Here is a 25,262-nt window from a genome sequence, read left to right on the forward strand (position 1 = left end):
CAGCCAGGACTGTGACACAAACCCTGTCTTGAAGAGAAAAAAAATATATATCCTGCCATCTTTTACACATTAGCTCTTTTACACATTAACTTTTTTTTGAGACAGGTTCTCTAACCCAGACTGACCTCAAACTCCCTATACCCTACATAAGAAAGGATGACTGTGAACTCTGATCTTCTTACTTCTACCCCTTCAGTGCTGGGGTGAATAGACAAAGTCACTGTGCCCAAGCTCAAAATCAAACCCAAGGCCCATGCTTACTAAGCGAGAACGCTATCAACTACGCTTAATCTCCAGTCTTTTTGTTGGTTTGTTTGATATAAAGGTTCAGGCCTTGGAATTCTCCATCTCAGTCATCCAAGTGCTAAGATTGTAGGCATGAGCCACCACCATGCCTGGCTTTCTACTGTGACTTTATAATTTGGTTTTCCAGTGATTCCAAATGCATATAAATAATTACTAACTTGTATTTCTTTTTTTAAAAACCTACCATATTTTTTAAAGATTTATTTTATTTATTTTAATGTATATAAGTACACTGTAGCTGTCTTCAGACACACCAGAAGAGGGCATCAGATCCCATTACAGATGGTTGTGAGCCACCATGTGGTTGCTGGAAATTGAACTCAGGACCTCTGGAAGAGCAGTCAGTGCTCTTATCCGCTGAGCCATCTCTCCAGCCCCAAAACCTAAGATATTTTACTTTTTAAAATTTATATAATATTCATAATATATTGAAAAATTCATAGTATTCCTCTTAGGAATTTTCATTGCATAAAAAGTTAGAATATAAAAGGAACATGTCAGGAACCATGTAGGAGAAGCCAAAAACTAGCAGGCAATCTTCCTGAGAAGGTTTCACCATAGCCTGTAAAGCCATGATGGGTTTGCTCTTCTAGGCAAGGCAAAAAGAGACTGCATTTAACGAAAGATTCCTATTAATATGCTCTTCCTGTTATTATTAATATATAATAATCTCTAGGCATTAGACCACCCTTTTGAGCATAACTGCAGAACAATGAAGATGTACCATCTTGTAGTGATGCTACATAGACAATTAGATTAGTTCTTAATTATGTGTGTGCATGTAATTATGACATAAGTATGTAGCTGGCCCCAACAGGATTGTAAGATGCATATATGTATATCTGTAAATGTATATACAGATGTGTGAGCTTATGCATATTTACTTGTGTAAAAGTTGTTCTTCTGGGAGCATGACTTTCTTCTCCTGGTTCAATCAAAGTTTATTGCTCCAAACCTCTCTACAGCCTGACAAGCAGAGGCAAAGCTTCTTGGCAAGAGAGAAAAATAGCCCTAGCAATTAATCCTTTGCTTAATCCCCCACTGTTTGCTGAAATGCTAAACTCCAAAGACCACAGTTTCTGGCCTCAGAGGAACTCAGGCAGGTCAGCTACCACTACAAGGTAACTTAGACTTAAGGCAGGTAAACATTTTATTATTAAAAGCAACCCTAAATATCTTGCAAGACCAAGTCTTGCCCCTGCCCATGCTCTTCCTTGCCTCAACTACCTTCAAGACAGAACCAGAAGAACCACCAGGGCTGGCCTCAGACAGGAATAATTATGGAGTTAGGGAGGTGGCTCAGGAATTAAGAGCACTAGTTGTTTTTCTCAAGGACCTGGGTTCAATTTCTAGCATCCTCATAGAAACTTAAACTGGAACTTACTGCCCAGAGCTCAGGACATTAAATTCAGGATTCAGGGGATCCAACACTTTTCTGACCTCTACATCATAATTGCAGGCGAAACACTTGTCCACAAATATTTAAAAAGAATAATTATATTTAAATCACAACAACTATAGTAAAAAAACTATAATAATGTAAAAACAGAAGACATCCAAAGAAAAACTTTTAAATAATCAGATCTAAAAATAATAACCTTATCTCCTGGTTTCTGTTGATAATCAGACCTATCAGATGTTTTACAAACTTTCTTATAAGGTGGGTAAATCAAACATCCCAGGTGGCTAGGTTGGGTGAGTTCTTCCAAAATAAGCCTTTCAGATCTTGAAGGATTGCAGACATAATCAGAATAGTCACTTGGACTAACACTACAGAAGAAAGGAAAACTACATTTCAGTTCTGACATAGTTTTTACCACAAATTTCTACATATGATAATCAGAAATTACATCCAAAATTATGAACCTAAGACTGTGTTTCCAATACACTTTCAGTAAATCACGATTAGTTTACATTAGCTATATATTTCATGAATCTCTTTACTTCAGGAATAAAAGAGTAGCCACAATAATGAAAGACAAGTAATCTGAATATACATTGTATACTAGTTCTTGATATATAAAAGACATTTTCTTCTTATGTAAATGTTTGTTATTATTTCCATTTTCACAAACTGAATTGTATTAAAAAGTACAGAAAATTATCTTAGTCCAGGGGCATACTTAAGCATAACATAATGAAATCTAGCCATTTTACATTTATAAATACAATTTATATATGCGATTTTATTTCCTTGCCTGGATAATTCTTCCCCTAAATTGTGCAAACTCCATTCTGTTATTTTCAGTTCGTGTCTTAGTGAAGCAACGTTTGCGAGCAAACTTTCCTCCTCATTGTCATCTTTAGTATAGTAGTCTGATGAACTAGATTCCATTTCCTTAACAAAAAATAGAAACTTCTTGGAAGTTTGCCTGAAGATTTTATGGTATAAGTTAAAGTAATCTCACAGCAATAAAATTGAAAACTCTGTGCTTGGCACCAATTATGAGAACCAAGGGTGCTCCTCAAGATGACAGATCAAAGGAGAGAACAGACTCCCACAAGTTGTCCATTGATCTCCACAGTCATGACACTCATGTGCACACACTCACACAAACACACACACAAATGAATGAATGGATGTAACTTTTTTAGAAGATGAAGTTGCTCAAAGACACACAAATTTTGGAGGGTCAATCTGAGATTTGAATCAAGGTAAACTTTTATAATTAACTTCAATATGAGATGTTAGAATTTAACTTTACATCTGGGGCATCAGATGTTACCACAACAATCTTCCATAAAGTCTTAAGAATGATTACCACCAGGTAAGTTATCTCCTCCCATTCACAGTGGTTGTAAAGTTTAACGACACTCACAAGTCATAATCACAGATCAAAATGACATGTAGAGAGTGGATATGGCTACCATTCCTTTAATCCTAGCACTTGGGAAGTCCGAGGCAAGTAGGTCTCTGTGAGCCAAGGCCAGCCTGGTCTGCATAGTAAGACATGGTCTCAAAAAAATACAAAACAAAACAAAAATGACATTTGGAAATTCAACTCTTAGAACTATACACAGTGAACTGTTTGTTGCATCAACTGGTGCAAGTGTCTCTAGGGTTATGAAATGTTTCTTGGCCATAAAAGAAAAATCATGACAGGCTCTGAGTTTAAAGGCGTTGCTCTTTCAAAGGACTGTTACTGATATTCTCAGCCCCCACATGGTGGCTTTCACTGGTCTGTAACTCCAGTTTCATAGGATCCCAAAACCACAGACCCAGAATAGAATTAAAATCACAGCAAAGGACACTTTATTATTATATTACTAAAATAAAAACTAAAAGGTTTTATATGTTCAAGAGTGTGTTATACTTAGGAAAGCTCAATATTTTGAATGGATAAATGCATAAACTGCCTTCTCCCTTCCCCACTCAGGTAAAATCGGTTTTGGTACATTAATATCCCACTCAAAGTTTCTCGGGAAATTTTTCTTGGATTAAGAAAAGAAAACTCTCACCTTATTGGAAAAAGTTGAGGCCTAAAATTAAATGAGTTGTTTTATAGCTATTAATGTTTCTACCCTCTTTCCAGTTTTGTTTTCACAAATTTGTTTCTGCTTAAGTTCAAATAATTTCCCAGGCAATAAGTGGCTCAGGTTCCGATGCTACTCCACATCTATTCAACATCTCTAGCTTCATACAGGATAATGAAGAAGAAAAAAAATGAAGAAACTTTAGACTAAAAAGTGCTGTTCAGTAGGAGACCATTTAAGTCAGGGTTTTACGTTCAGCAATTTTTGCATTTACACAGGAGAATTTTCTAGCCGTTCTGAACCAGTATGTCTGGAATTTAAACATCCTCATTTTCCTGGGGACCGTTTACCTGTAGTATGAGTGCATAGAGAGGCTGATCACCTTACCTATAGGGCGGCCCTGACAACGGTATCTTCAAGTCTAGTGTAAAAAAATGCGTTCTAGGTGGACACACGCACACTCATCGAGTGAAGGACAAGCACTTTACACTCTATAAAAATCCCGTGACAGGATTTTCCGCTTGAGAAAGAGTACATGGCTTTATACAGTATTTTATTTCAAGAAAGAGGTCCTCCATCTGCCTGTAGGAAGAAAAGCAAAATTCGGCATCCTCCTTTCCGATTCTGCCTCACATAAAACAAAACGCCTCCTCACAGGCAGGCCAGGAGCATTGCCGACTATCCCAAGAGAAACAAGCCCCTCAGGACAGCCCGTTTCCAACCAGGAGCCATTTGCTCACCACCCAGGTCGCAGCCAGGGTTAGCGCCCCCAGACCACGGCGCACCGCGTGGCTCCTCTGCGCTCGGAAGCCTGGGACACTCTCGCAGCCCACGAAGTGGAAGCCTCGGACTCTCGAAGAGGAGAACCAGCGAACCTCTGAGGCGCCGAGTTCGAACCGCCGCGGCAGCCGTTAGGACCCGCCTCCCCGGCCGCAACCCCGCCCCCACGCGAGCCCCGCAAAAAAACGACGCTGATCGCAGGGCATGCCGGGAAACGAGGCTGGACGCCCGGTTGGGCGGCGCGCCGAGGTCACATCGGACTACATTTCCCAGCGTTATCGCCGCCAACGTTGATTGGCGTGTGTGAAGGAAGCCGAAACCGACAAGTCCTCTGTGAAGGAAGGATGCGAAACCCAGAAGGGAGCAGAAACGGGCCGCTGGCTCCGCCCTCGCCCGGCCCAGTGGCAGACACTGCTTCCACTTTCCGTGGGAGCGTGAGCCGCTCCGCTGCTCTAAGTTCCCTCGGATCGGGATTTCACAGCGGAGGCGCCGGCATCCCGCACCTCCCTATACACGTCCAGTGTGAAATCGACAGGGATGGGCGTCAGGATGTGGTTGCCATTCCCCATGCTGCTCCTGTCCGCTCTGCCCGCAACGTTGCTGAGCGGGGCGGCCGGCTTCACACCCTCTTTGGATAGTGACTTCACCTTCACGCTGCCCGCCGGCCAGAAGGAGTGCTTCTACCAGCCCATGCCCCTGAAGGCGTCGTTGGAGATCGAGTACCAAGTAAGTGCGGGGGTGAGCTGGGCTTCCTTGGGCCGGACCGCACCATGTGGTGACATGGTCGCCTCGCAACAGCTTGGAAAACTTGCCGACCGCGACCGAGGTGAATCTGAGGGGGGCCTCCTGGGAAGCTGACCTGCTCGGCGCAGGCGTACTAGGAGTTCCTGGGAGCCTGGAACACACAAGTTTGACCAGTCCTAAAATTGATACCTACCCACCCTCTTCTCTTTCCTCTGGTAGGAAAGAGGCCAGCACTGGTGACGTCATTGGCGTTACTCTTTGTTTCTTAATTCCCCCATGCCATTTCAAGCTAGTTTGCAAACGCTACACAGTTCTGAGAAGTTCACAGGAAGGGGCTGGTATACGTTCTACTTTATTATTGGACGAAGTGATGACACTTTTTTGACTCACTCTCACCACTTTCACCAAATTCCAGTATTATAAAACCATCACGATGTTTTGAATTGTGGCTGGGCAGTGGTGGCACACGCCTTTCATCCCAGACTCCGGAGGCAGAGGAAGGTAGATGGATCTCTGTACAGTCAAGGCTGCACAGTGAACCCCTGTCTTGGGAGGAGGCGAGGAAGAATTGAATTGTGTCCGTGCAAAGATCTCTTAAGTCAGATTTTGAAATGAACTGTTGCAGTATTTACTGGTATATTGTCATCCCGGGTGTATATCCATCACTTTGAAATCAAACGTTATGACCTTTCTTCCTTTGAACTTTGTCAGCTTTCTAACCGCGTCATTGTTTTCTTTTTAGTATCAGCAGAATACATTTATTATTAAATCTTTTTTAATCATGTAGAATTTTTATGTGAGGATCCTTTGGGATTATTTATAGAAGTTTACATTAAAGGAAGTATCTAAAGTCATAATATACAAAATCTCAGCAAAACTGAAATTGCAGCTTAATATTTTTTGATTTCCATTTGTGAGCAAAAGTTCAGCATTTACTGAACAATTAATGTAAGCAAGGAATTGTGCCAGAAGGAGGGACAAATTAAGAAAAACCTGGTTCTCAGGATTTTGAGGGTTTATAGGCAGGTTTTGTTTGGGTTTGAGGGATTTTTGGTAGGTTGTGGTTGGCTGGTCGGTTGGTTGATCTATTTTTGAGACAAAGTTTCACTATATATCCCATGGCATTAAATTCAATATTCACCCCAGGCTAGCCTCAGATCTTCAAAGGAGTCCTTCTCCTCTGCCCTGAGGACTGGTAGTATAGCATGAACCATCCTACAGGTAATTCGAGTAAAGCAGGATTACATATTGTTAGAATATAATCATTTCTTGGCTTTCAGAGAATAGAGTTGTTGGAGAAAATAAAAATAAATCTGAAAATAAGATAATGCAAGGAATGAGGTCAGTTTTAGAAAAGGGAAGAACTGAGAAGACACTGTGATTTTAGAATGTATAGACTGAGTGTTCAGAGGTGTGTAAGTACTAAGTTTTTATTAGCTTTGAAGACTGTAAGGTCTTAGGGTAGGAGTAGCAAAGGAAGGAAGTACACCATACTGCTAGGCAACAGAGAAGGGACCATAAATGTGTTTTATGATAAATAACTTTTCCTTATTTTTTGCAAGGACATGTAAGATTTAAGCAGATAGGTAGGTAGACTGTAAAAGGCAGATTTAAAGGAAGCAAAAATAGAGAAACCAGCTATGGGTTTAGTGAAAGAGTCTAGATAAGAAAAGAAAATTTAGGGGTTGGGGATTTAGCTCAGTGGTAGAGCGCTTGCCTAGCAAGCACAAGGCCCTGAGTTCAGTCCCCAGCTCCGAAAAAAAGAAATTTTATTAATCAAAAACTTGGCTTGCAAGCAAGCATGGTGCTAATTCTAAATCCTCAGGAGGCTAAGGGAGGAAGATGAAAAGTTAAGGCCAGCCTGGGCTATGTGATGAGGCCCTGTCTCAAAAAGTAAGTTGGTGCACAATGCAGGAGGTCAGCATCTGGCCTCCACGTGCACATCTTTTAACAGTAGGGCATGGGGTGCATGCCTTTGATCCTAGCACTCCGAAGGAAGCAAAGGCTGGACAAGCCTGGTTTACATAGTGAGTTCCAAGACAGCCAGGGCCACATAAAGAGACCCTGTGTCCAGTTAAGTACGTAAATAGATAAAATCTTTTAAAAATCCTTATATCGTATGGTTTATTTTATAGAACTTTCTATTTTCAAACTTTGTAATATAAATTTTTCTCTTCTATAGGTTTTAGATGGAGGAGAATTAGATATTGATTTCCACCTTGCCTCTCCAGAGGGCAGAACCTTAGTTTTTGAACAAAGAAAATCAGATGGCGTTCATACGTAAGTTGAGACACTGGGGAGGGTGGGACAGGCTGGCTTGGAACTCGAAACAATTCTTTAACCTTGGACTCCTAGGTGCTAATTTGACAGGTTCATGCTACCATGCCCAGATAATATCCCTTGAGTTTGTTAAACTGACTCTAGTGAAAGGAAGAGAGGGCCAGTACGTCAGCACATCCATAGCTGTATGATTTTTGAACAGGCTTTGATAGTGGGCCATTTTTCTAAATTAAGACGTCTTCATTTCCAGTTTGTTTGTCTGTCACTACAGTCTGCTACTCTATTTCAGGGGATCCTCCTGCCTTAGCCTCCCCAGTGGCTGTGACCAGAGGTGTCTACCACCAAGAATACCACACTCAACTAATTTTTTCCTTCACTTTAGTTAATTTATTGTGACATTTTATATCTGCCTTCTTGGCTAAGAAAAAATGTTTTCTTGTGTTTGTTTTTGAGACAAGATCTCAATAGTGTAACTGATCGGACTGGAACTCAAAGGTCTGCTTACCTCTGCCTCCTCATGGATGCTAGAATTAAAGGTGTTTACCATGATGTCCAGGGTTTTTTGGTTTTTGTTTGGGTTTTTGGTTTTTTTTCAAGATAGGGTTTTTCTGTGCAGCCTTGGCTATCCTGGAACTCACTCTGTAGACCAGTCTGGGCTTGAATTCACAGAGATCCACCTGCTGTGTGTATGTGTGTGTGTGTGTGTGTGTGTGTGTGTGTGTGTGTGTGTGTGTGTGTGTGTGTGTCTTGCCCTTTTTTGATCAGTATTATACCCCCCTGGAATACATTCAGGGGTGTCTAACCTTTTGACACTATAATACAATCTCCAGAGTTTATTATTGTTTTATTTTGTTTTTGTTTTTTTGTTTTTTATTAGATATATTTCTTTATTTACATTTCAAATGTTACTCCCTTTCCCGATTTCCTGTCCATAAGCCTCCCTATCCCCTCACCCTCCACCATATGGGTGACTTCCCCCCATCCACCGCCCCCTCTGACATTCCCTTGCAGTGGGGGTCCAACCGTGGCATGACCAAGGGCTTCCCCTTCAAGGTGGGGAAGGGGAACAACAAGCTATTCTTTGCTACATATGCAGTTGGAGCCCTGGGTCAGTCCATGTGTAGTCTTTGGGTAGTGGTGTAGTTCCTGGGAGCTCTGGTTGGTTGGCATTGTTGCTCTTACGAAGATGCAAACTCCTTCAGCTTTTTCAATCCTTCCTCTAATTCCCCAAAAGGGGGATCCTGTTCTCAGTTCAGTGGTTTGCTGCTGGCATTCACCTCTGTATTTGACATGCTCTGGATATGTCTCTCAGGAGAGATCTATATCTGGTCCCTTTCAGCATGCACTTTTTAGCTTCATCAATCTTATCTAGTTTTGGTGGCCAGAGTTTATTCTTAAGAACTGCATAATCAGGTTATAAAAAAAAAAATCTCATATTTTTTAGCAAGTTTTACTGTTTTGTGTTGAGCTACATTCATAACTATCCTCTAACATGGGCAGCCTCTGAGGTACAGGTTAGACACTCTTGAAGGGATGCTGTCCTTCAGAAGAGTCATCAACTAGTTTTACAGTTATCATAAACGTCAATACATATGTTGATATATGTTGAGTATGATAGAAAGTTTTTCTCAGGAAATAATCTTTTCTTTCTATCTTTTTTTTTTTTTTTCTTTTTTTCGGAGCTGGGGACCGAACCCAGGGCCTTGCGCTTGCTAGGCAAGCGCTCTACCACTGAGCTAAATCCCCAACCCCTCTTTCTATCTTTTTAAAATTGTTGTCTACTTTATTCACCAGTATTTGTTCTGGCTATGACAAAGTGTCTAAAGTCAACTCAAAAGAAATAAGGTTTATTTTTTGATTTCAGAGATTTCAGTTTATGGTTACTGTCTTTAGGTTTTTAGTGCTGTTAAGAGATACCTAGGAAGCGCAAGGCCCTGGGTTCGGTCCCCAGCTCCGAAAAAAAGAAAAAAAAAGAAAGATACCATGGCGATGACAGCAGCTCTTGTAAAGGAAAATGTTTAATCGGGGCTAATCATACATACAGGTTCGTTTAGTCCATTTATTGTCTTGCCAGGAAACAGCAGCACACAGGCAGACATGGTACTGGAGAGGTAGCTGAGAATTCTACATTTGTATCAGCAAGCAGCAGGAAGAGAAATACACTGGTCCTAGCTTGAACATCTGAAAGATTACCCCCACTGCCACACTTCCTCCAACAAGGACACTCTCTTAATAATGCCACTCCCTATAAACTTTTGGGGCCCATTTTCACTCAAACCAGCACAGTTACTGTGTTCCATTTTATCCCAGGCACATGCATGATGAACAGAGAATATCATGGTAGGAACATTTAGAGGAGCAAAGCGTCTCACTTCATGGCAAGTGGAACGGGGAAAATAGCTAGAGAAGGGGCCAGGTTTAAGGACACACACAACAGCCACTCTCAGATCTGTTTTCTCCATGTTGACTCTACCTCCAAATAGTCCATACAGCACTTATGATCCAGTCACCTCTCAACATTTTTATGGGGCCAAGCCTTAGGAGAAGTTTTCATGTCCAAATAAAAAGAGGAGCTTGAAAGCTGCAGGCAAACTCTAAGCAGTATTATACCAAAGTCTATGAATTTGAAAGTCAGAGAACCAAGCCTTGGGTCTGGAGATGTAGCTCAGTGGTAGAGTGCTTACTTGGTGTATGTCAGGCCCTAGATTTAATCCCCAGTGCCAAAAGGAGGGCAGGCCAACCAAGCCTCATCTTGGCCCATAACAGACTATGTCATCATCTTACTCTGTTCTTCATTTTACCTAGAAAGATCAATTACACCAACTCCCAATGTAATAAGGATCAAAAGAGGTACAATATATGAAAATAGTGGCAAAATTATGGACAGGAGTAATAAGGGTTGACTAATTTGTAATGTAAAACTATTCACAATGCTCAAAGAAAAAAATAAACTAGAAATAAAGTGAGATTAACATAAAACATGATTATCACAGGTTGTATTTAAGTTCCAGAAAATAATATAAACCTGTGAGACTTGTTGTATCAGTATATTAGAAATGAGAAAACTTTAAGAATTCTTTTTAAGCCTCACACAAATAATCATAAGCAAAACTAAAATGCAGTTTGACTTGTATACTTTTCTAGTGTTAACTTAAAGGGATTGGGGGATGATTTGACCTGTGTACTTTTCTGGTGTTAACTTAAAGGGGTTGGGGAATGAATCAGATCAATAGTTGTCATTACATGGCAATAATAATAAAGCTGAGTTGTAAAAAAAAAATGCAGAGAGTAGTTATTAGGTCCAAAGTGTCCCTGAAAAGTCCCAAACTGACCTTGTCATGAGTTGAAGTCTAGGCTACACTCAGGCTGGACTCTGACTAGGTAAACAGGACTGCTACTTAAAAATCAGCATTCCTTTCAAAAGTGGGTTTCTGCTTGTCAAAAAAAGCCATTACTGTCCTATCTGTACCCCCAACCCCAACTACACCAACTACCTTCTGAAAGGGTAACTAGTTCCCTCTTAAAGCAAACAAGCCTCAGCAGAGGAAAGCGCCACACTAGGCCCTGGGCTGTCCAGCCAGCTCAATTACTCCCACTGCAACCTCTTATAACTGCGACCTCTTATAACTGGCAGTACTCCTGCCATTCCGGTTCTCTCTGCCCACCCTCCCTACCCCCACACACAAGAGAGTCTTGGCAGTTTGAATAGATTTTACTTTTCCATCCATGAAATGGTGGGTTCAGTAGCTTCACTGCAGCCTCCCTTTAATTAGTGATTAGAAAGAGGCACAAGAGTAAAACCTGAACATTATAAAGGAATATTGATGGTCAAAGGATCCATCACTGAGCTACATCCCCTTAGCAGTTTTGGGACTGGTTGGTTGGTTGAGGCAGGGTCTCTTTGTGAATCCCTGGCTGTCCTAGAGCTCACTGTGTTGACCATGCTAGGCTCTACTCAACCACCTCCACCCCCAGGTGCTAGGTCTAAAGGTGTCCACCCCTGTGCCAGCTGTTTTAGGCCTTTTTAAATGGCAGTAAGCACTCAGCCTTTTTTATATCATGACTCTTGCCCCCAAATTTACAGGTGCCAGATAGAGCTGAGTTTCACGGAAGATCTGCCTTTGTCAGGCATAACTGTCTATAGAAGGCTGAATGTCAGTCAGAGAGAAATGTAGACAAAATATGCTGAGATATAAGGAAGTGCAGGTTAATGTCAGATTTAATAAAGATGGTGAATTAGAGATACTAGAAGGAAGTAAAATAACTAATGCTGAACCACAACAGAGCAGCTCTGACTCCCCACTCCCCTGCTCAGATCCTCTAATCCCAGTCGCTTTCTCTTGAGAAATTGAAGATTGAATGGCAGGCAGTGTATATGTATCCAGAAAGGCTTTTTGTGTGGAATAAGATTCATTCAGGTAATATACATGCTAGTTCTTTGTAGTTTACAGTTTCTCTCTGGCTCAGTAAAAAGGACTCTATAGAAAACTATTACTTGGTCTGCTATAGACGTTGTAATTCAGTAGGCATGTCTGCACTGACTGTAGATGAATTGTTGATGTGTTCTCCAGTCTCTTGAGGAGTAGTTAGCTAAAGAGCAGCGGTGGTACTTAATTCACTGGAGAACAGGTAGTATTTTGTTATTCTTTCAGGAACTGGCATTTGTTTTGTTTGGGGGCAACTGTAGTAAAGGTCATTAGCATGTAGCATACAGAGTGTTTTCCTTTGTAGAGTTTTTCTCTAGCAAAAGGGACAGGGTGCAGAGCTTCTTAGAAAATCACTTATCAGCTTATGGTGGTTTGCTTTTCATCCCAGCACATGGGAAGCAGATACAGATGGATCTGTCTTAGTTGGAGTCCAGCCTGGTCTGCAGACTGAGTTCCAGGAAATCGGTTTTGAAAACAACAGCAAAAAAAGAAAAGAAAGAAATCACTAAATTAACTCTGGTCAAGTCAACTATTGTGAGGATGATAGGGATTTTTTGAGGGGCTGGGGACACCTTTGATCTCATTACTCAGGAACCAGAGGCAGGTGGACCTCTGTGAATTCAAGGCCAGCTTGGTCTATATAGCAAGTTCCAAGCCACCTGGGGCTACACACACTGTGTAGTAAACACAGTGGCCAGCAAGACCATGATCAGTTTGGTGTAAATGGCAGGTTGTTAGTATAGATAATCCCACAGGGAGTAAAGTTCCTTAGCTTTGTAAAGAATACAAAGATAATGTATTTTAAGAATACATTTAATGTGTTGAAAACCTGAAAGAAAGCCCTTTTACAAAAACAAATAAACGTGTACATGACCTGGAGGGTCAGAAAAAGATGTCAGATCCCTTAAAACTATGTAGAAATGGGTGCTGGGACCCTCACTCTAGTCCTCTGCACGAGTAGCAAGTACTCTTCAGCACTGAGCCATGCTCCCGTTTAACAATCGCCGCTTGTGAAAGCTAAACAAAACTTGGCTTAAAGAGTAATCTCAGTTGAAGGGTAGGTTGGTTGTCATAGTTGCATATGAATAGGACTTATTATAGAATTTCTTTACATTTAAAAGTAGTAAGTTTCAAATATTAAAACTTACTATGACCAATCATGTATTTCAGCTATGAATGGTATTTTTCCCAGACTCCCCTCAAAAAAATTAGATGAACATAACATAATTGATCAAGTAAGTTCCAAGCGTGTGTAACTTGAAACTATTTGAATATATGTATGTCCAGGTTGTTTCCCAGCTAGGACGAGGAGAACACTAAGTGCACTGTGCCTTTTTTAATGCAGTGTAGAGACTGAAGATGGCGACTACATGTTCTGCTTTGACAACACATTCAGCACCATCTCTGAGAAGGTCATTTTCTTTGAGTTGATCCTGGATAACATGGGAGAAGAAGTTGAAGGACAAGAAGACTGGAAAAAGTATATTACTAACACAGATGTTCTGGAGATGAAACTAGAAGACATCCTGGTTAGTGGACCTTTAATGAGTCATGACACTTCAGCAGCCAGTGTTTTACTGGGTGTCAGGGGTTGAACTAAGCATGCTTGGCTGTATTTTCCAGAAGCTGTTGGCTTTGCCTTATTTTTTATATCATTTCAAGTCTCAATGTTATGCTCACCCTTTTGTTAGAGTTTTTCTAATCACGTATCTTAAGTAAATCTTATCACGAAAATACTTTTTTCAGAAGCAGTGCAATTTAAAAACAAAATGAACTTATTTTCCTCACAAATCTGAAATGAATTTCACAGGTAAAGTCTTGGAAGTGTTGCTGGCATTCCATGGCTTGTGCCTCCTAAGTCATTCCAGACTTGTATGTGTTACCATACTGTGTGGATTACATTGAACCTGCCTGAGTGACATAACCAGCATTCAAATAGTAAAATATTACAGAGTCAGTGTATTAGGTAAAATATTATAGACACAGAAATGTAGTAACTGTCTAGACATTCATTGTACTAGGTAAAAGTTGACAGATAACTAAAAGTATAATCAGTTAGACCTTTTAAGACTTTATGAATTAAACAAAATTATTTTTACTGTTGTCAGGACTACAAGATAATACATATAAAAGTCCTGTTGCTGCTGGGCAGTGGTGGCCCATGCCTGTAATTCCAGCCCTTGGGAGTCGGAGGCAGACAGATTTGTGTGAATTCAAGGCCAACCTGGCCCACAGAGCAAGTTCCAGGACAGCCACAGCTACATAGAAAAATCCTGTTTTTTTAAAGATTTATTTTTTCATTTATTATATATAAGTACACTGTAGCTATCTTCAGATACACCAGAAGAGGGCATCGGATCTCTTTGCAGATGGCTGTGAGCCACCATATGGTTGCTGGGAATTGAACTCAGGAGCTCTGGAAGAGTAGTCTGGTGCTCTTAACCGCTGAGCCATCTCTCCAGCCCTTTTTTTTTTTTTTTCTTTTCTTTTTTTTCCGGAGCTGGAGACCGAACCCAGGGCCTTGCGCTCACTAGGGAAGCGCTCTACCGCTAAGCTAAATCCCCAACCCCGAAAAATCCTGTTTTGAAAGAAACAAAAACAAGACAAAAAAGTCCTGGTGCTACTCAAATCCATTGATCTTGTCTTTTCAATTCCTGGTAATCTTTATTCCTCTATTAAAGAAATTTAAATTTATCCTTACTATTTTATAATCTCATGGGGGCTCTCTAGGTGGTACAAGTCATACCTGCCCTGATCATATTGTATTCCCATCCATTTGAAAACTCGTTTTGATTTTTAAGAACTGGCATGAAGCAGATCATTAAAGGAATTTGTTGTTCGTACTTTTAATAGTAAAATTACTGTATTTATCTCCAGGAATCCATCAACAGCATCAAGTCCAGATTAAGCAAAAGTGGCCACATACAGACTCTGCTTAGAGCATTTGAAGCTCGTGATCGAAACATACAAGAAAGCAACTTTGATAGAGTCAATTTCTGGTCTGTGGTGAACTTGATTGTCATGGTGGTGGTGTCAGCTATTCAAGTTTATACACTGAAAAGTCTGTTTGAAGATAAGAGGAAAAGTAGAACTTGAAACTCCAGCACAGATTACTTAATGTTGAAAAAAAAAGGTAGAAAATTCTAATACACTGTCACAGTCAAAAGATAGTCATATTTCCCATAACATTTTCAGAAATGTATGTAAGTGTAAGATATGTAAATTTTAATATGAAAGGAAAATCATCACTTTATGTCCAGATAACTTTATTGACCCAGTTATACTTAAAAATAAAACAAGATGTCATATACAATTTATATTTAATTGAATGAAGCCATATTAACTATTTTCCTAAGGTTAAAAATCTTTCCCAGATATCACATATGAATGAAATGAAATAACAATGTTCATAAACATGCCACCAGTTTGCTTTTACCTAGAATTTTCTCTGTACATGTGGCAGCTACAAATTAATTAATTAAAGAAGTTTCCTATACATTACATTATAAATCACTTGAGAATTATATAATCATGGACTGGATAGATCAGCTTTTCTCTACCAAATCTCTCCATAAAAATAGAAGCATACCACTGAAAAAATATTTCCAATATTTTTACAACCAAATATAATGTGAAATATCCACTAGTATTATTTTATATACTTATCTATATTTCCAAAAGCTAACATTTTTATAATTAAAACCGGAAAGGCATTCTTTCCTCATAAAATTTAGGCTAGGCTGCGTCTTTGTCTTTGATAATAAGATATATAAAGGGTGGTTGATGTTTGTGAATAAGATGCATTCTGTCTAGACATTAGCTGGGATTAGGGATAAGATGAATTTATTTTTATATTACGCATCAACAGTGTTATGCTGGCTTCTGCACAGCTGTTGGTCTTGGCAATGCATTCTCACAAGCAGGTGTGAGGGACGGACATACTACTGAAGAGATGTGATGTGAGTGTAAATAGACAGCTCCTTTCTAAAGTCTCAGTCATGAGAAACACGAACAACAAGTTTACCTAAGAGAAGTGTAATATCTGGAATCAGAAGGGCTCTTCTTAGGGGCTGGGGATTTAGCTCAGTGGTAGAGCCCTTACCTAGGAAGCACAAGGCCCTGGGTTCGGTCCCCAGCTCCGAAAAAAAAAGAACCAAAAAAAAAAAAAAAAGAAGAAGAAGGGCTCTTCTTGCTGTCACAATTTTTTTTTTTTTCTTTTCTTTTTTTCGGAGCTGGGGACCGAACCCAGGGCCTTGTGCTTGCTAGACAAGCGCTCTACCACTGAGCTAAATCCCCAACCTGCTGTCCCAATTATAATAGAAATCAGATCAAAGGAGGGTAATCTGAAATTCCCTGGGAGAAATTATATTTATCATGGTTTTTATTTTCTAGTAACCGTTTTTATAAATGTTCAGATAGATTTTATCAAATGTACATCCTACCATAAGATTTAGCACTGGGTATACATATTTATTATGGTTTTTATTAAATTACCTCTGGCCACTTATTGACGTTGAAAGATTAGAACAACCCCAAATTATAAACACCTAATATAGAAATAAAAGCCAATACATACAAAAACATTCTGCCTTTCTGGTTTTTATCAGTCTTATTCAAGTACTAGTGATTTAAGTTCATCATGAAACAGAATCTAAGTTACACTCATTTGTAGTGTTATAATAAATGTATTGTCAATTAGAAATAGTCAACAGTCAAATCTGGGTGTTGAACCCATATATACATACATATTTTTTGCTGGAATTCTTATACATTAATGATCTTGCACACTACCCTGCTACCTCACACACAAAATTATGATACCCAGAGAAATACTGACTTCATTTACAATTTATACTCAGAATAGTTCAGAGATACATTTTTCTCCTTCTCCGGCCCTTGGGAGAAGACTAGAAATCTTTCCCTATTCAGAGTCTTTTCAAAATGTGAGATAAGTACTATTATATGATCAATAACTGACCAAGAAAATATCCCATTATCCAAGCCAAGCTCCTACAATAGATGCAGAACAGAGGTCAATGAGATCATTGCCCAAAAATCCTGTCTTCCCTACTTTAAGTACAAGAGAAGCAGGCTATAGGTACCATCAGTGATGAAGCGGAATCCACTGTGTCTTTTCTGTAAGACTGTGAGTAAGAATTCTACCTCTTAGATACAGCTAGTACTGTACTGTACTTAACTGCTTACTTAACACTGTATCGGTTACATCATCTTGTGTGTATGTAATTTGTGCCACTGATTTTTTTAACTCTTATTCAGTTACTCACTGCCATTTAAAATGGTAACAGTTGCTTTATTGGAAAAACAAATAACAGGAATGATTAAAGATTTTATTTTTATAGACAAAAGTAAAACTAAGACTAAGAACCATGTTGCCTGTATTAATCATAAAAAAAGTAAAATTGTAAGCAAAAACAAAATGTTTATTTTTAAATGTGTATTTTCTGCTTTATTTGAGTTTTCTGACCTTACTGTCTCAATTATAGTAAAATCAAGTAAGCCATCACTTGCTCTGATCTTTGTCTTGTTCTTAACTGTGTAAATTACTATGGTAATTGTATAAATTACTACGGTAGTTTAACAGAAGGTTTAGAGGTCACCATTCTGAGTTGCATTTGGACTATGTGCTCTTTTACGTGAATGTCAATAAACAGGCTAAATAAGTGTAAGAAAACATTGTTGAAATATTATAAATCAAAATGTACTTAGTAATATTTACCATTAAACATTATAATGTCTTAAAGTTAGTAAAAACCAAAACAAAAACTAGTACCTGTAATTTGGTACCTACAGTGGAAAATCTTTATCTGAAATTTTAAAATACATTGATTTAGCATGTCATTTTTTTCTTCTGGAGTGTAATTCAGTGTGGCTCAAATTGCCCCATGTGCTATATTTGTCAACAGTCATCCTAAATGAGCAATAGACTGAATGAGCTTTGTACAACTAATAAAAGTTACTATCAAAGAAATCTTACCAACCTATCGTAATTGTTGTCCACACCTTTAAGCTTCTTTAAAATTTTCAGTCTTAAGTAAATTTGTTTTCCTTTCCCATTTTGAAAGCCCACAGCTCTCAAGTTTTTATATCACTGTACTCACTTGGTTTCTCCATTCCTCAAACATATATTTTACCTAAAAGTTCTCTAAGATTTAGAGAAGCAGGGGCTAGGGATTTAGCTCAGTGGTAGAGCGCTTACCTAGGAAGCGCAAGGCCCTGGGTTCGGTCCCCAGCTCCAGAAAAAAAAAGAACCAAAAAAAAAAAAAAAGAAAGAACCAAAAAAAAAAAAAAAAAAAAAGATTTAGAGAAGCAAAGACCATTGGTTGCCCGAAGTCTGGGATGCTTAGCAAGCATTCAGGGACTTGGTTCACTCTTCTATCCCAAGAAGTGTACTAGGTATAAAGCACTTGCCACGCAAGCCTCACAGCCTGTGTTTGACCCCCAGGACCCACTTAAAGGTTGAAGGTGAGATTAGACTCTACAAAATTGTCTTCTTACCTTCATATCTAAATTACAGCACATGTGCCCACATGAATACATACAAAAGATAATAGTAATATATATTTTTATATATGTGTGTATGCATATATATATATATAAAATGTTACCATTCTTTAGGCCTAGAATGTGGCTCAGGAAACAGTATCTATTCAAACCAATATGGAAGTTATTCTTGAATACCAGCCAGCTAACTGGTCTTGGGAAATCTAAACTCCTTTGAGGTTATTTACTCCTACATTTGTACAAATAATTGTTTTCTTTATTTTTTTTTTCCGGAGCTGGGGACTGAACCCAGGGCCTTGTGCTTGCTAGGCAAGCGCTCTACCACTGAGCTAAATCCCCAACTCTTGTACAAATAATTAACTGTTATATATGTACAGATGTGGTGGGGCATGCCTTTAGTCCCAATACTCCAGAGACTGAGTGGAGATCTTCATAAATTGGAAGCCAGCCTGTGCTACATGACACCCCAATTCAAAGAAACAACAAAAGCTAGGTGGTAGTGGTGCACTCAGGAGACAGAAGGAGGCACATCTCTGAGTTTGAGGCTAACCTGGTCTACAGGGAGAGTACAGGACAGCCGGGGCTGTTACACAGAGAAACCGTGCCTCAGAAAAACAAAACAAGGACAACAACAAAACCCCACAAAATATATATGAAAGAATAGAATGATTGATATAGGGTTAATAGAAGTGATTATTTCCTTCATGGTATCTATATACACCCCACATACAGAGACCTTTGGGCTCCTTTCCACTGGATGTCCACATTTCTGAAATGTCATGTCATAAGCTACAGCAGTATTATGTTTAAGGCCTGCCCAAAAAAGAGGCACAGGTTCAAAAGCCGAATGCTCTCTAAAAGGGGCACAGGAAGATGTGTTTTGGATCCCTACGTATGTGTATGTGGGTAAAATACGTGCCGTGTGTGTGTGTGTGTGTGTGTGTGTGTGTGTGTGTGTGTGTGTGTGTGTTCCTACAGAGGCCAGTAGAGGACATTGGATTCCCTGTAGCTGGAGTCACATGCACTTGCACACTGATGACCTGAGCCATCTGTGCAGCCCCTGATAACCAGGTCTAAAAAGGACAAGACAATTCAGGGCAAGGAAAAACCTTAAACTTTTTTTTTTTTTAACCAAGAAACATCAGGAGCTGAGATAGCTCAGTGTTAAGAGTGAGTACTTTGTTGCTCACAAATTCAACAAGCACCTGGGTTCAATTCCAGCACCTCATGGTAATTCACTACCATCTATAATTCCAGTTCCAACCGCTTCTGACTTCCACAGACACCAGGCACACATGTGCATTCAGGCAGAATCACAGCATCTTTTTTTTTTTTTTTTAAGGTTTTCAAAAGAATCAACAGTGTGATAATGTGAGAATCTTGCTACTTTACTAAACTGTGTAACCAACTTAGATATATTGGTGTGTCTTAGAGAAGAACCAGGGAGGCAGTAAAAGGAATGATTAAAATCTATTACCTGATGCTGACACCAACTCCCCTAGGGAAAGGTGTCTATACACGATCCTGTAAGGCTTGGTTTTGTTGTTTTGGTGTGTGTGGTATGAGGATATGGAGGCCAGAGGTCAACACTGAGTATCTTCCTCAATTGGTCTATCCCTTGAGAAAATGGTCTTTCACTAAATCTGGGAGTCACTGATTTGCTACAGCTGTTCCAACTACTCGGATCCTGTTTTTTTTTTTTTTTTTTTTTTTTTTTTTTTTTTTTTTTGGTTCTTTCTTTCGGAGCTGGGGACCGAACCCAGGGCCTTGCGCTTCCTAGGCAAGCGCTCTACCACTGAGCTAAATCCCCAACCCCATCAGATCCTGATTCTTACATGGCAAACACTTAGCCAACTGAGCCATTTCCTCAGCCAGCCCCTGGAAGTCTGAGTAGCAATAGTCATCAAATATAGAGTAAATAATTTTTAATCCAACATTAAAGATTAGACCAAACAAGTTTCAATACTTTTCTTTTTGGTTGGTTGGTTTTGTTTGTTTTGGTTGAGATAGGCTCTCTCTGCATAGCCCTGGCTGTCTTGGAACTTACTATATAGACCGGGGTAGTCTCAAACGTGCAGAGATCAGCCTGCCTCTGTCTCTCAAGTGCTGGTACTAAAGACATTCACTACCATGCCTGGCTTTTTTTAAAATACATTTTTAATTAAGATGAAATTCACCTCCACCTTCCCTGTCTTCTCTTCCCTTCCTTCAATGTGCTCTCTCCAAACCCTCTCATGCCCCTCTACGATCAGATTGATAGTCTGTTATCAACACACACATAAACACACATGCACAAATATACAAACTGCTAAGTCCAAAACATTTTTAATAACCAACAAGGGGGTTCATCCCTGGGAGTGGCCAACTCTCACTCTCCTAGCAGTCCATGCTGTTCTTTGTCTGGTGGGGTTGGGGGGAACTCCAGAAAACTTTCCTTTTCTACAGTAGTGGGTCTATTATCACTGGAGGTGTAATACTGGGGAGGGGGAGATTTGTTTTTTTTTTAAGGGTTTACTGGCTGGCCTAGAACTCAGATCTAACTGCTTCCACCTCAGGGGTGCTGGGATTAAAAGTATACGCCATAACACCGGGCAAAACCTAACCTTTCTACCTTTGATTTAAAGAAAACCCCTAGTGAGCTGGAGAAATGGCTCAGCAGTTAAGAGCACTGACTGCTCTTCCAGAGGTCCTGAGTTCAAATCCAAGCACCCACATGGTGGCTCACAACCATCTGTAGTGAGGTCTGATGCCCTCTTCTGGTGTGTCTGAAGACAGTGACAGTGTACTTATATATAATAAATAAATCTTAAAGAAAAAAAAAAGAAAAGAAAACCCCTAGTAATGCCATTTGTACATGGAAGCTGAAATCCAGAGCTTCGAAGATATATTTTAAAATGTATTTGACAATATGGAAGAGAAATTGGATCATTAAAATATCACTAGTGGAATTTAAAATGCAACAACTTTGGAAAATAATTCTTGAGCATTTGGTTTCGGTTTTGGGGTTTTTTGGTTTTGCTTCTTGTTTGTTTGGAGCCTTTTCTTTTTTTTTTTTTTTTTTTTTTTCCGGAGCTGGGGACCGAACCCAGGGCCTTGCGCTTGCTAGGCAAGCGCTCTACCACTGAGCTAAATCCCCAACCCCCTTTTTTTTTTTTTTTTTTGGTTCTTTTTTTTTCAGAGCTGGGGACCGAACCCAGGGCCTTGTGCTTCCTAGGCAAGCGCTCTACCACTGAGCTAAATCCCCAACCCCGTTTGGAGCCCCGTTGGGACAGGATTTTTCTTTGTAGTCCTGGTTGTCCCAGAAGTAGCTCTGTAGACCAAGCTGGTATGTCTGTTTCTGACTCTACATTTACATACCACATGCATGCAGTGCCAGCAGATACCAGCAGTGCACATCAGATCCCCTGAAACTGGAGCTATACATGGTTGAGAACAACCAAGTTGGCACTGAGAACTAAATCAAGGTAATCTGAAATAGTAACCACGATACCTCTTAACAGCGGAGTCGCCTCTCCAGGACCCATAAATTCCTTTAAAAAAAGGGGGGGGGGCTGGTTGGAGATTTAGCTCAGTGGTAGAGCACTTGCCTAGCAAGCGCAAGGCCCTGGGTTCGGTCCCCAGCTCCAAAAAAAAGAAAAGAAAAGAAAAAAGAGAAAAAGAAGAAAAAGAAAAAAAAAAAAAAGCTAATAAGGGGCAAGGTATGGCTGACACTCTCGACATTTTTAATCCTAGCACTCAGGAGGGCAGGGATAGGTGGATCTCTGAGACCAAAGCCTGCCAGATCTAATTTCCATGTTCCAGGACAGTCAGGATTACATGAACCCTAATAATTATAAGAACAGCAACAGAGAGCTAGTCAGTGGCTCTGAGTTGGTCAAGTCCTCTGTTGGCAAACCTAACAAACTAGGTTCAATCACTGTGGAAGGAGAGACCTAAGGAAGCGAAGCTGTCCTCTGGCCTCTACAAAAGCCAGATATATAAATATCCCAACATTTGCCCTACCGAGCACTTATTCATGAGAAATGAAAATATTTAAATAAAATCCTACACAAATGCACAAAGCTACTTTGTAATAACAAAATATCAGATGTCTTTCAACAAGCAAATAAATACCAGTAATCTGTCTCAACATTATTACTCAAGTTGTTTTGTTAAAGGTAGGGGGAACCCCCCCTTTTACTGTCTGGGATTGAATCCAGGCCTTGCATGTGTGAGGCAAGCACTTTCCAAACATCCCAGCCAGGAAAGCCATTCTGACACTTGGCCACAACTTTGATGAGCCTTAAAGCACTTAACCTTGTAAAAGGCTTACATGTGCTTTGTATCTATGTAAACTCTGGAAATAAGTGGGCACGAGATACATGTGGCAGGCACATCTGTGGCATACGCCATAACCTAAAGATGGTTTTTTTTTTTGTTTTTTTTTTTTGGTTCTTTTTTTCGGAGCTGGGGACCGAACCCAGGGCCTTGCGCTCGCTAGGCAAGCGCTCTATCGCTGAGCTAAATCCCCAACCCCTGTTTTTTTTTTTTTTTTAATTTGTCTTTATGTATGCTCATACATTGTCACTATCTTCAGACATCTCAGAAGAGGACATTGGGTACCGTTACAGATGGTTGTGAGCCACCATGTGGTTGCTGGGAATTGAATTCAGGACCTCTGGAAGAGCAGTCAGTGCTCTTAACCGCTGAGCCATCCCTCGAGTTTTATTTTGGGTTCTGTTTGTTTATTTGTTTGTTTGTTTTTACCAGGAAGGACCACAGGCTTATTGGAGGCTGCACACATGCACACTCACATCACCACACGACAATGGCACAGTTACTCCGGACACCTATACCATCCATGTAGGGCCCAAAGGCAGTGGGTTCTGGCCTCCTGGTGGCCTAGACCCTGCTGGGTTCTTCCTCTGGGCAAGCGCGGTGGAGGGGGAGGGGTGTTGCTGTGGTGGGCCTTGAGTCTGGCAGGGGACGAGCAGGCAGGTTGGTCAGCACCTTGGTCTGGCTGGTCTGTCGGATTTCTCCTGCCAGGAACATTTCATCACCGTGTAAACCTTGTAGAAGTTGAACACCAGGTCCAGTTCACAGACATTATGGAAGTATTCATTTAACACTTCTATGAAGTTGTGGATGGTTCCAAGTTAGACCAGATTGTTGTCGTTGACGTCCACACAGATGCAGAAGTAGAGGCCAGCGTAGCGTCGGTAGATCTGGAAGTTCCGGAACTCCGCAAAGTTAGTGTGCTTGGCATCCCTGACGATGACCACGGCATGCACCTCCTCGGTCAGTCTCTATTTCTCGTCATCAAACTTCATGTACCACTGGCCAGGCGCGTCTTGCCTGCCGGGTCTCGATGAGGATGAATCAGATCATGGTGACCCCTGTCTGGACCCCAGAGGCCAGAGTCCTGCTGTAACTGGGTGGCTCCGTCTGTGCTTGCAGTTGTGAGGCCCAAGGCTAGAACTGACTTCTGGCAGGTCTCTCCAGTTTTTAAAAGGTTTGAATTTTCGACAATTGTGACATAACAGGTAAAAGGACATTTTAAAAATTAGGAATAAGTGATTCCTTCACCTGCAAAGTTATAACTGAAAAGACCTCAGAGTTAAGATTATATAACATACATACTTAATACCTAATATAAAAATTAAATCGTTTCAATAATTTGTAGAGAGGAGCTGGGTGGGCTCCAGTGTGACACTGCTCACATGCATTTTGGGAGGTTAGAACTGTGAAGTCAGTTCTCTCTTCCCACCATGTGAGTACCAAGTACTGAACTCAGATCAGGTTTGGCAGTGGCCCCGGAAATTTCTTTGTAAAAAATGTTTGTATGAGTGTTTTTCGTGCATGTATTTCTGTGCACTACTTAAGTACAGTGTCCACGTGGCCATAAGAGAGGGTTGAATCCTCTAGAACTGGGTTAACAGTGGCTGTGTGTCACATGTGGGTGCTGGAGTCTAAGCCCAGGATGTACTCCATGGCCCAAATTCTTAAATATACCAGGCCTATAAGCACTCTCCCCACTGAACTATCTTGCTAACCCAGGGCATTTTAAAACGGTACTGGCAAATATTGCTTGGCCAAACAACAAAGTAGTTTACCATGTACCCAGCCTTTGGACATTGTACCACAGATACTGTGTACAGCATTACACTTGAAAACTGAGTTTATACCCCCCTCACACACCCAAAAATTCATGTTTTCAGTAGCTTTATTATTTTGTGTTGGGACACATTTGTAGCTACCCTCAGCTATACCTGGACATACCTGGTAGACAAGAAATAGAAAAGGCCTACAAAATATGCAGATAGCCCATTTATTATTATATCAAAGGCAGTAATTTCCAAAGGGAAGACCAATGAACGGTTATCCTTTGCAGACATGACTTTCCCAGCATAAGCAAAGCAATGGCAATTAAAAAAAGCAATGGGGCTGGAGAGATGGCTCAAAAGTTAGGAGCACCCGACTGCTCTTCCAGAGGTCATGGGTTCAGTTCCCAGCAACCACATGGTGGCTCACAACCATCTGTGAAGAAATCCAATGCCCTCTTCTGGTGTGTCTGGGGACAGCTACAGTGTACTTATATACAATAAATAAATAAATCTTAAAAAAAAAAAAAGCGAAGTGCTAAGTATACTTGGGAAAACAGAGAAGCAAAGTCTGCTTGTCAGCAATCAGTTAGGGACAAAGATAGGAGTATTAACTACTCATTTTCAGTCTCAGCTTGCCTGCCATCTC

At 40.4% G+C, this 25,262-nt stretch overlaps 2 protein-coding genes and 1 pseudogene across 8 annotated transcripts in view; 1 reads left to right on the forward strand and 2 right to left on the reverse strand.

Annotated features, from left to right (window-relative positions):
• Ccdc18 (coiled-coil domain containing 18) overlaps positions 1–4,700 on the reverse strand; it is a 102,893-nt gene extending 98,193 nt beyond the window's left edge. The window contains exons 1-4 of one of the 3 annotated variants that reach the window (XM_087584635.1): positions 4,521–4,700; positions 4,168–4,362; positions 2,505–2,644; positions 1,905–2,076 (exon numbers count right to left, since the gene is read on the reverse strand). In XM_087584635.1, coding sequence (XP_087440761.1) covers positions 1,905–2,076; positions 2,505–2,641 — 309 coding nt within the window. In that variant the 5' untranslated portion in view covers positions 2,642–2,644; positions 4,168–4,362; positions 4,521–4,700. The remainder of the gene's footprint in view (positions 1–1,904; positions 2,077–2,504; positions 2,645–4,167; positions 4,363–4,520) is intronic. The other 2 variants (XM_087584634.1, XM_087584636.1) reach the window with 2 other exon arrangements.
• A 266-nt stretch (positions 4,701–4,966) lies between these two features.
• On the forward strand, positions 4,967–18,005 carry Tmed5 (transmembrane p24 trafficking protein 5). Of its 5 annotated transcripts, none has more exons than XM_087582696.1 (5): positions 4,967–5,286; positions 7,487–7,584; positions 13,357–13,540; positions 14,889–16,120; positions 16,261–18,005. In XM_087582696.1, exons 1-4 carry the CDS (start codon positions 5,098–5,100, stop codon positions 15,105–15,107), a joined length of 690 nt encoding a protein of 229 aa, XP_087438822.1. In that variant the 5' UTR covers positions 4,967–5,097; the 3' UTR covers positions 15,108–16,120; positions 16,261–18,005.
• A 5,320-nt stretch (positions 18,006–23,325) lies between these two features.
• Positions 23,326–23,900, reverse strand: Ap2s1-ps1 (adaptor related protein complex 2 subunit sigma 1, pseudogene 1; annotated as a pseudogene).
• Positions 23,901–25,262: the final 1,362 nt, after the last annotated feature.

Source organism: Rattus norvegicus, chromosome 14 (genome assembly GCF_021556685.1).
Source record: "Rattus norvegicus strain SHRSP/BbbUtx chromosome 14, alternate assembly SHRSP_T2T, whole genome shotgun sequence".
In the NCBI taxonomy this organism is placed as follows: Eukaryota; Metazoa; Chordata; class Mammalia; order Rodentia; family Muridae; genus Rattus; species Rattus norvegicus.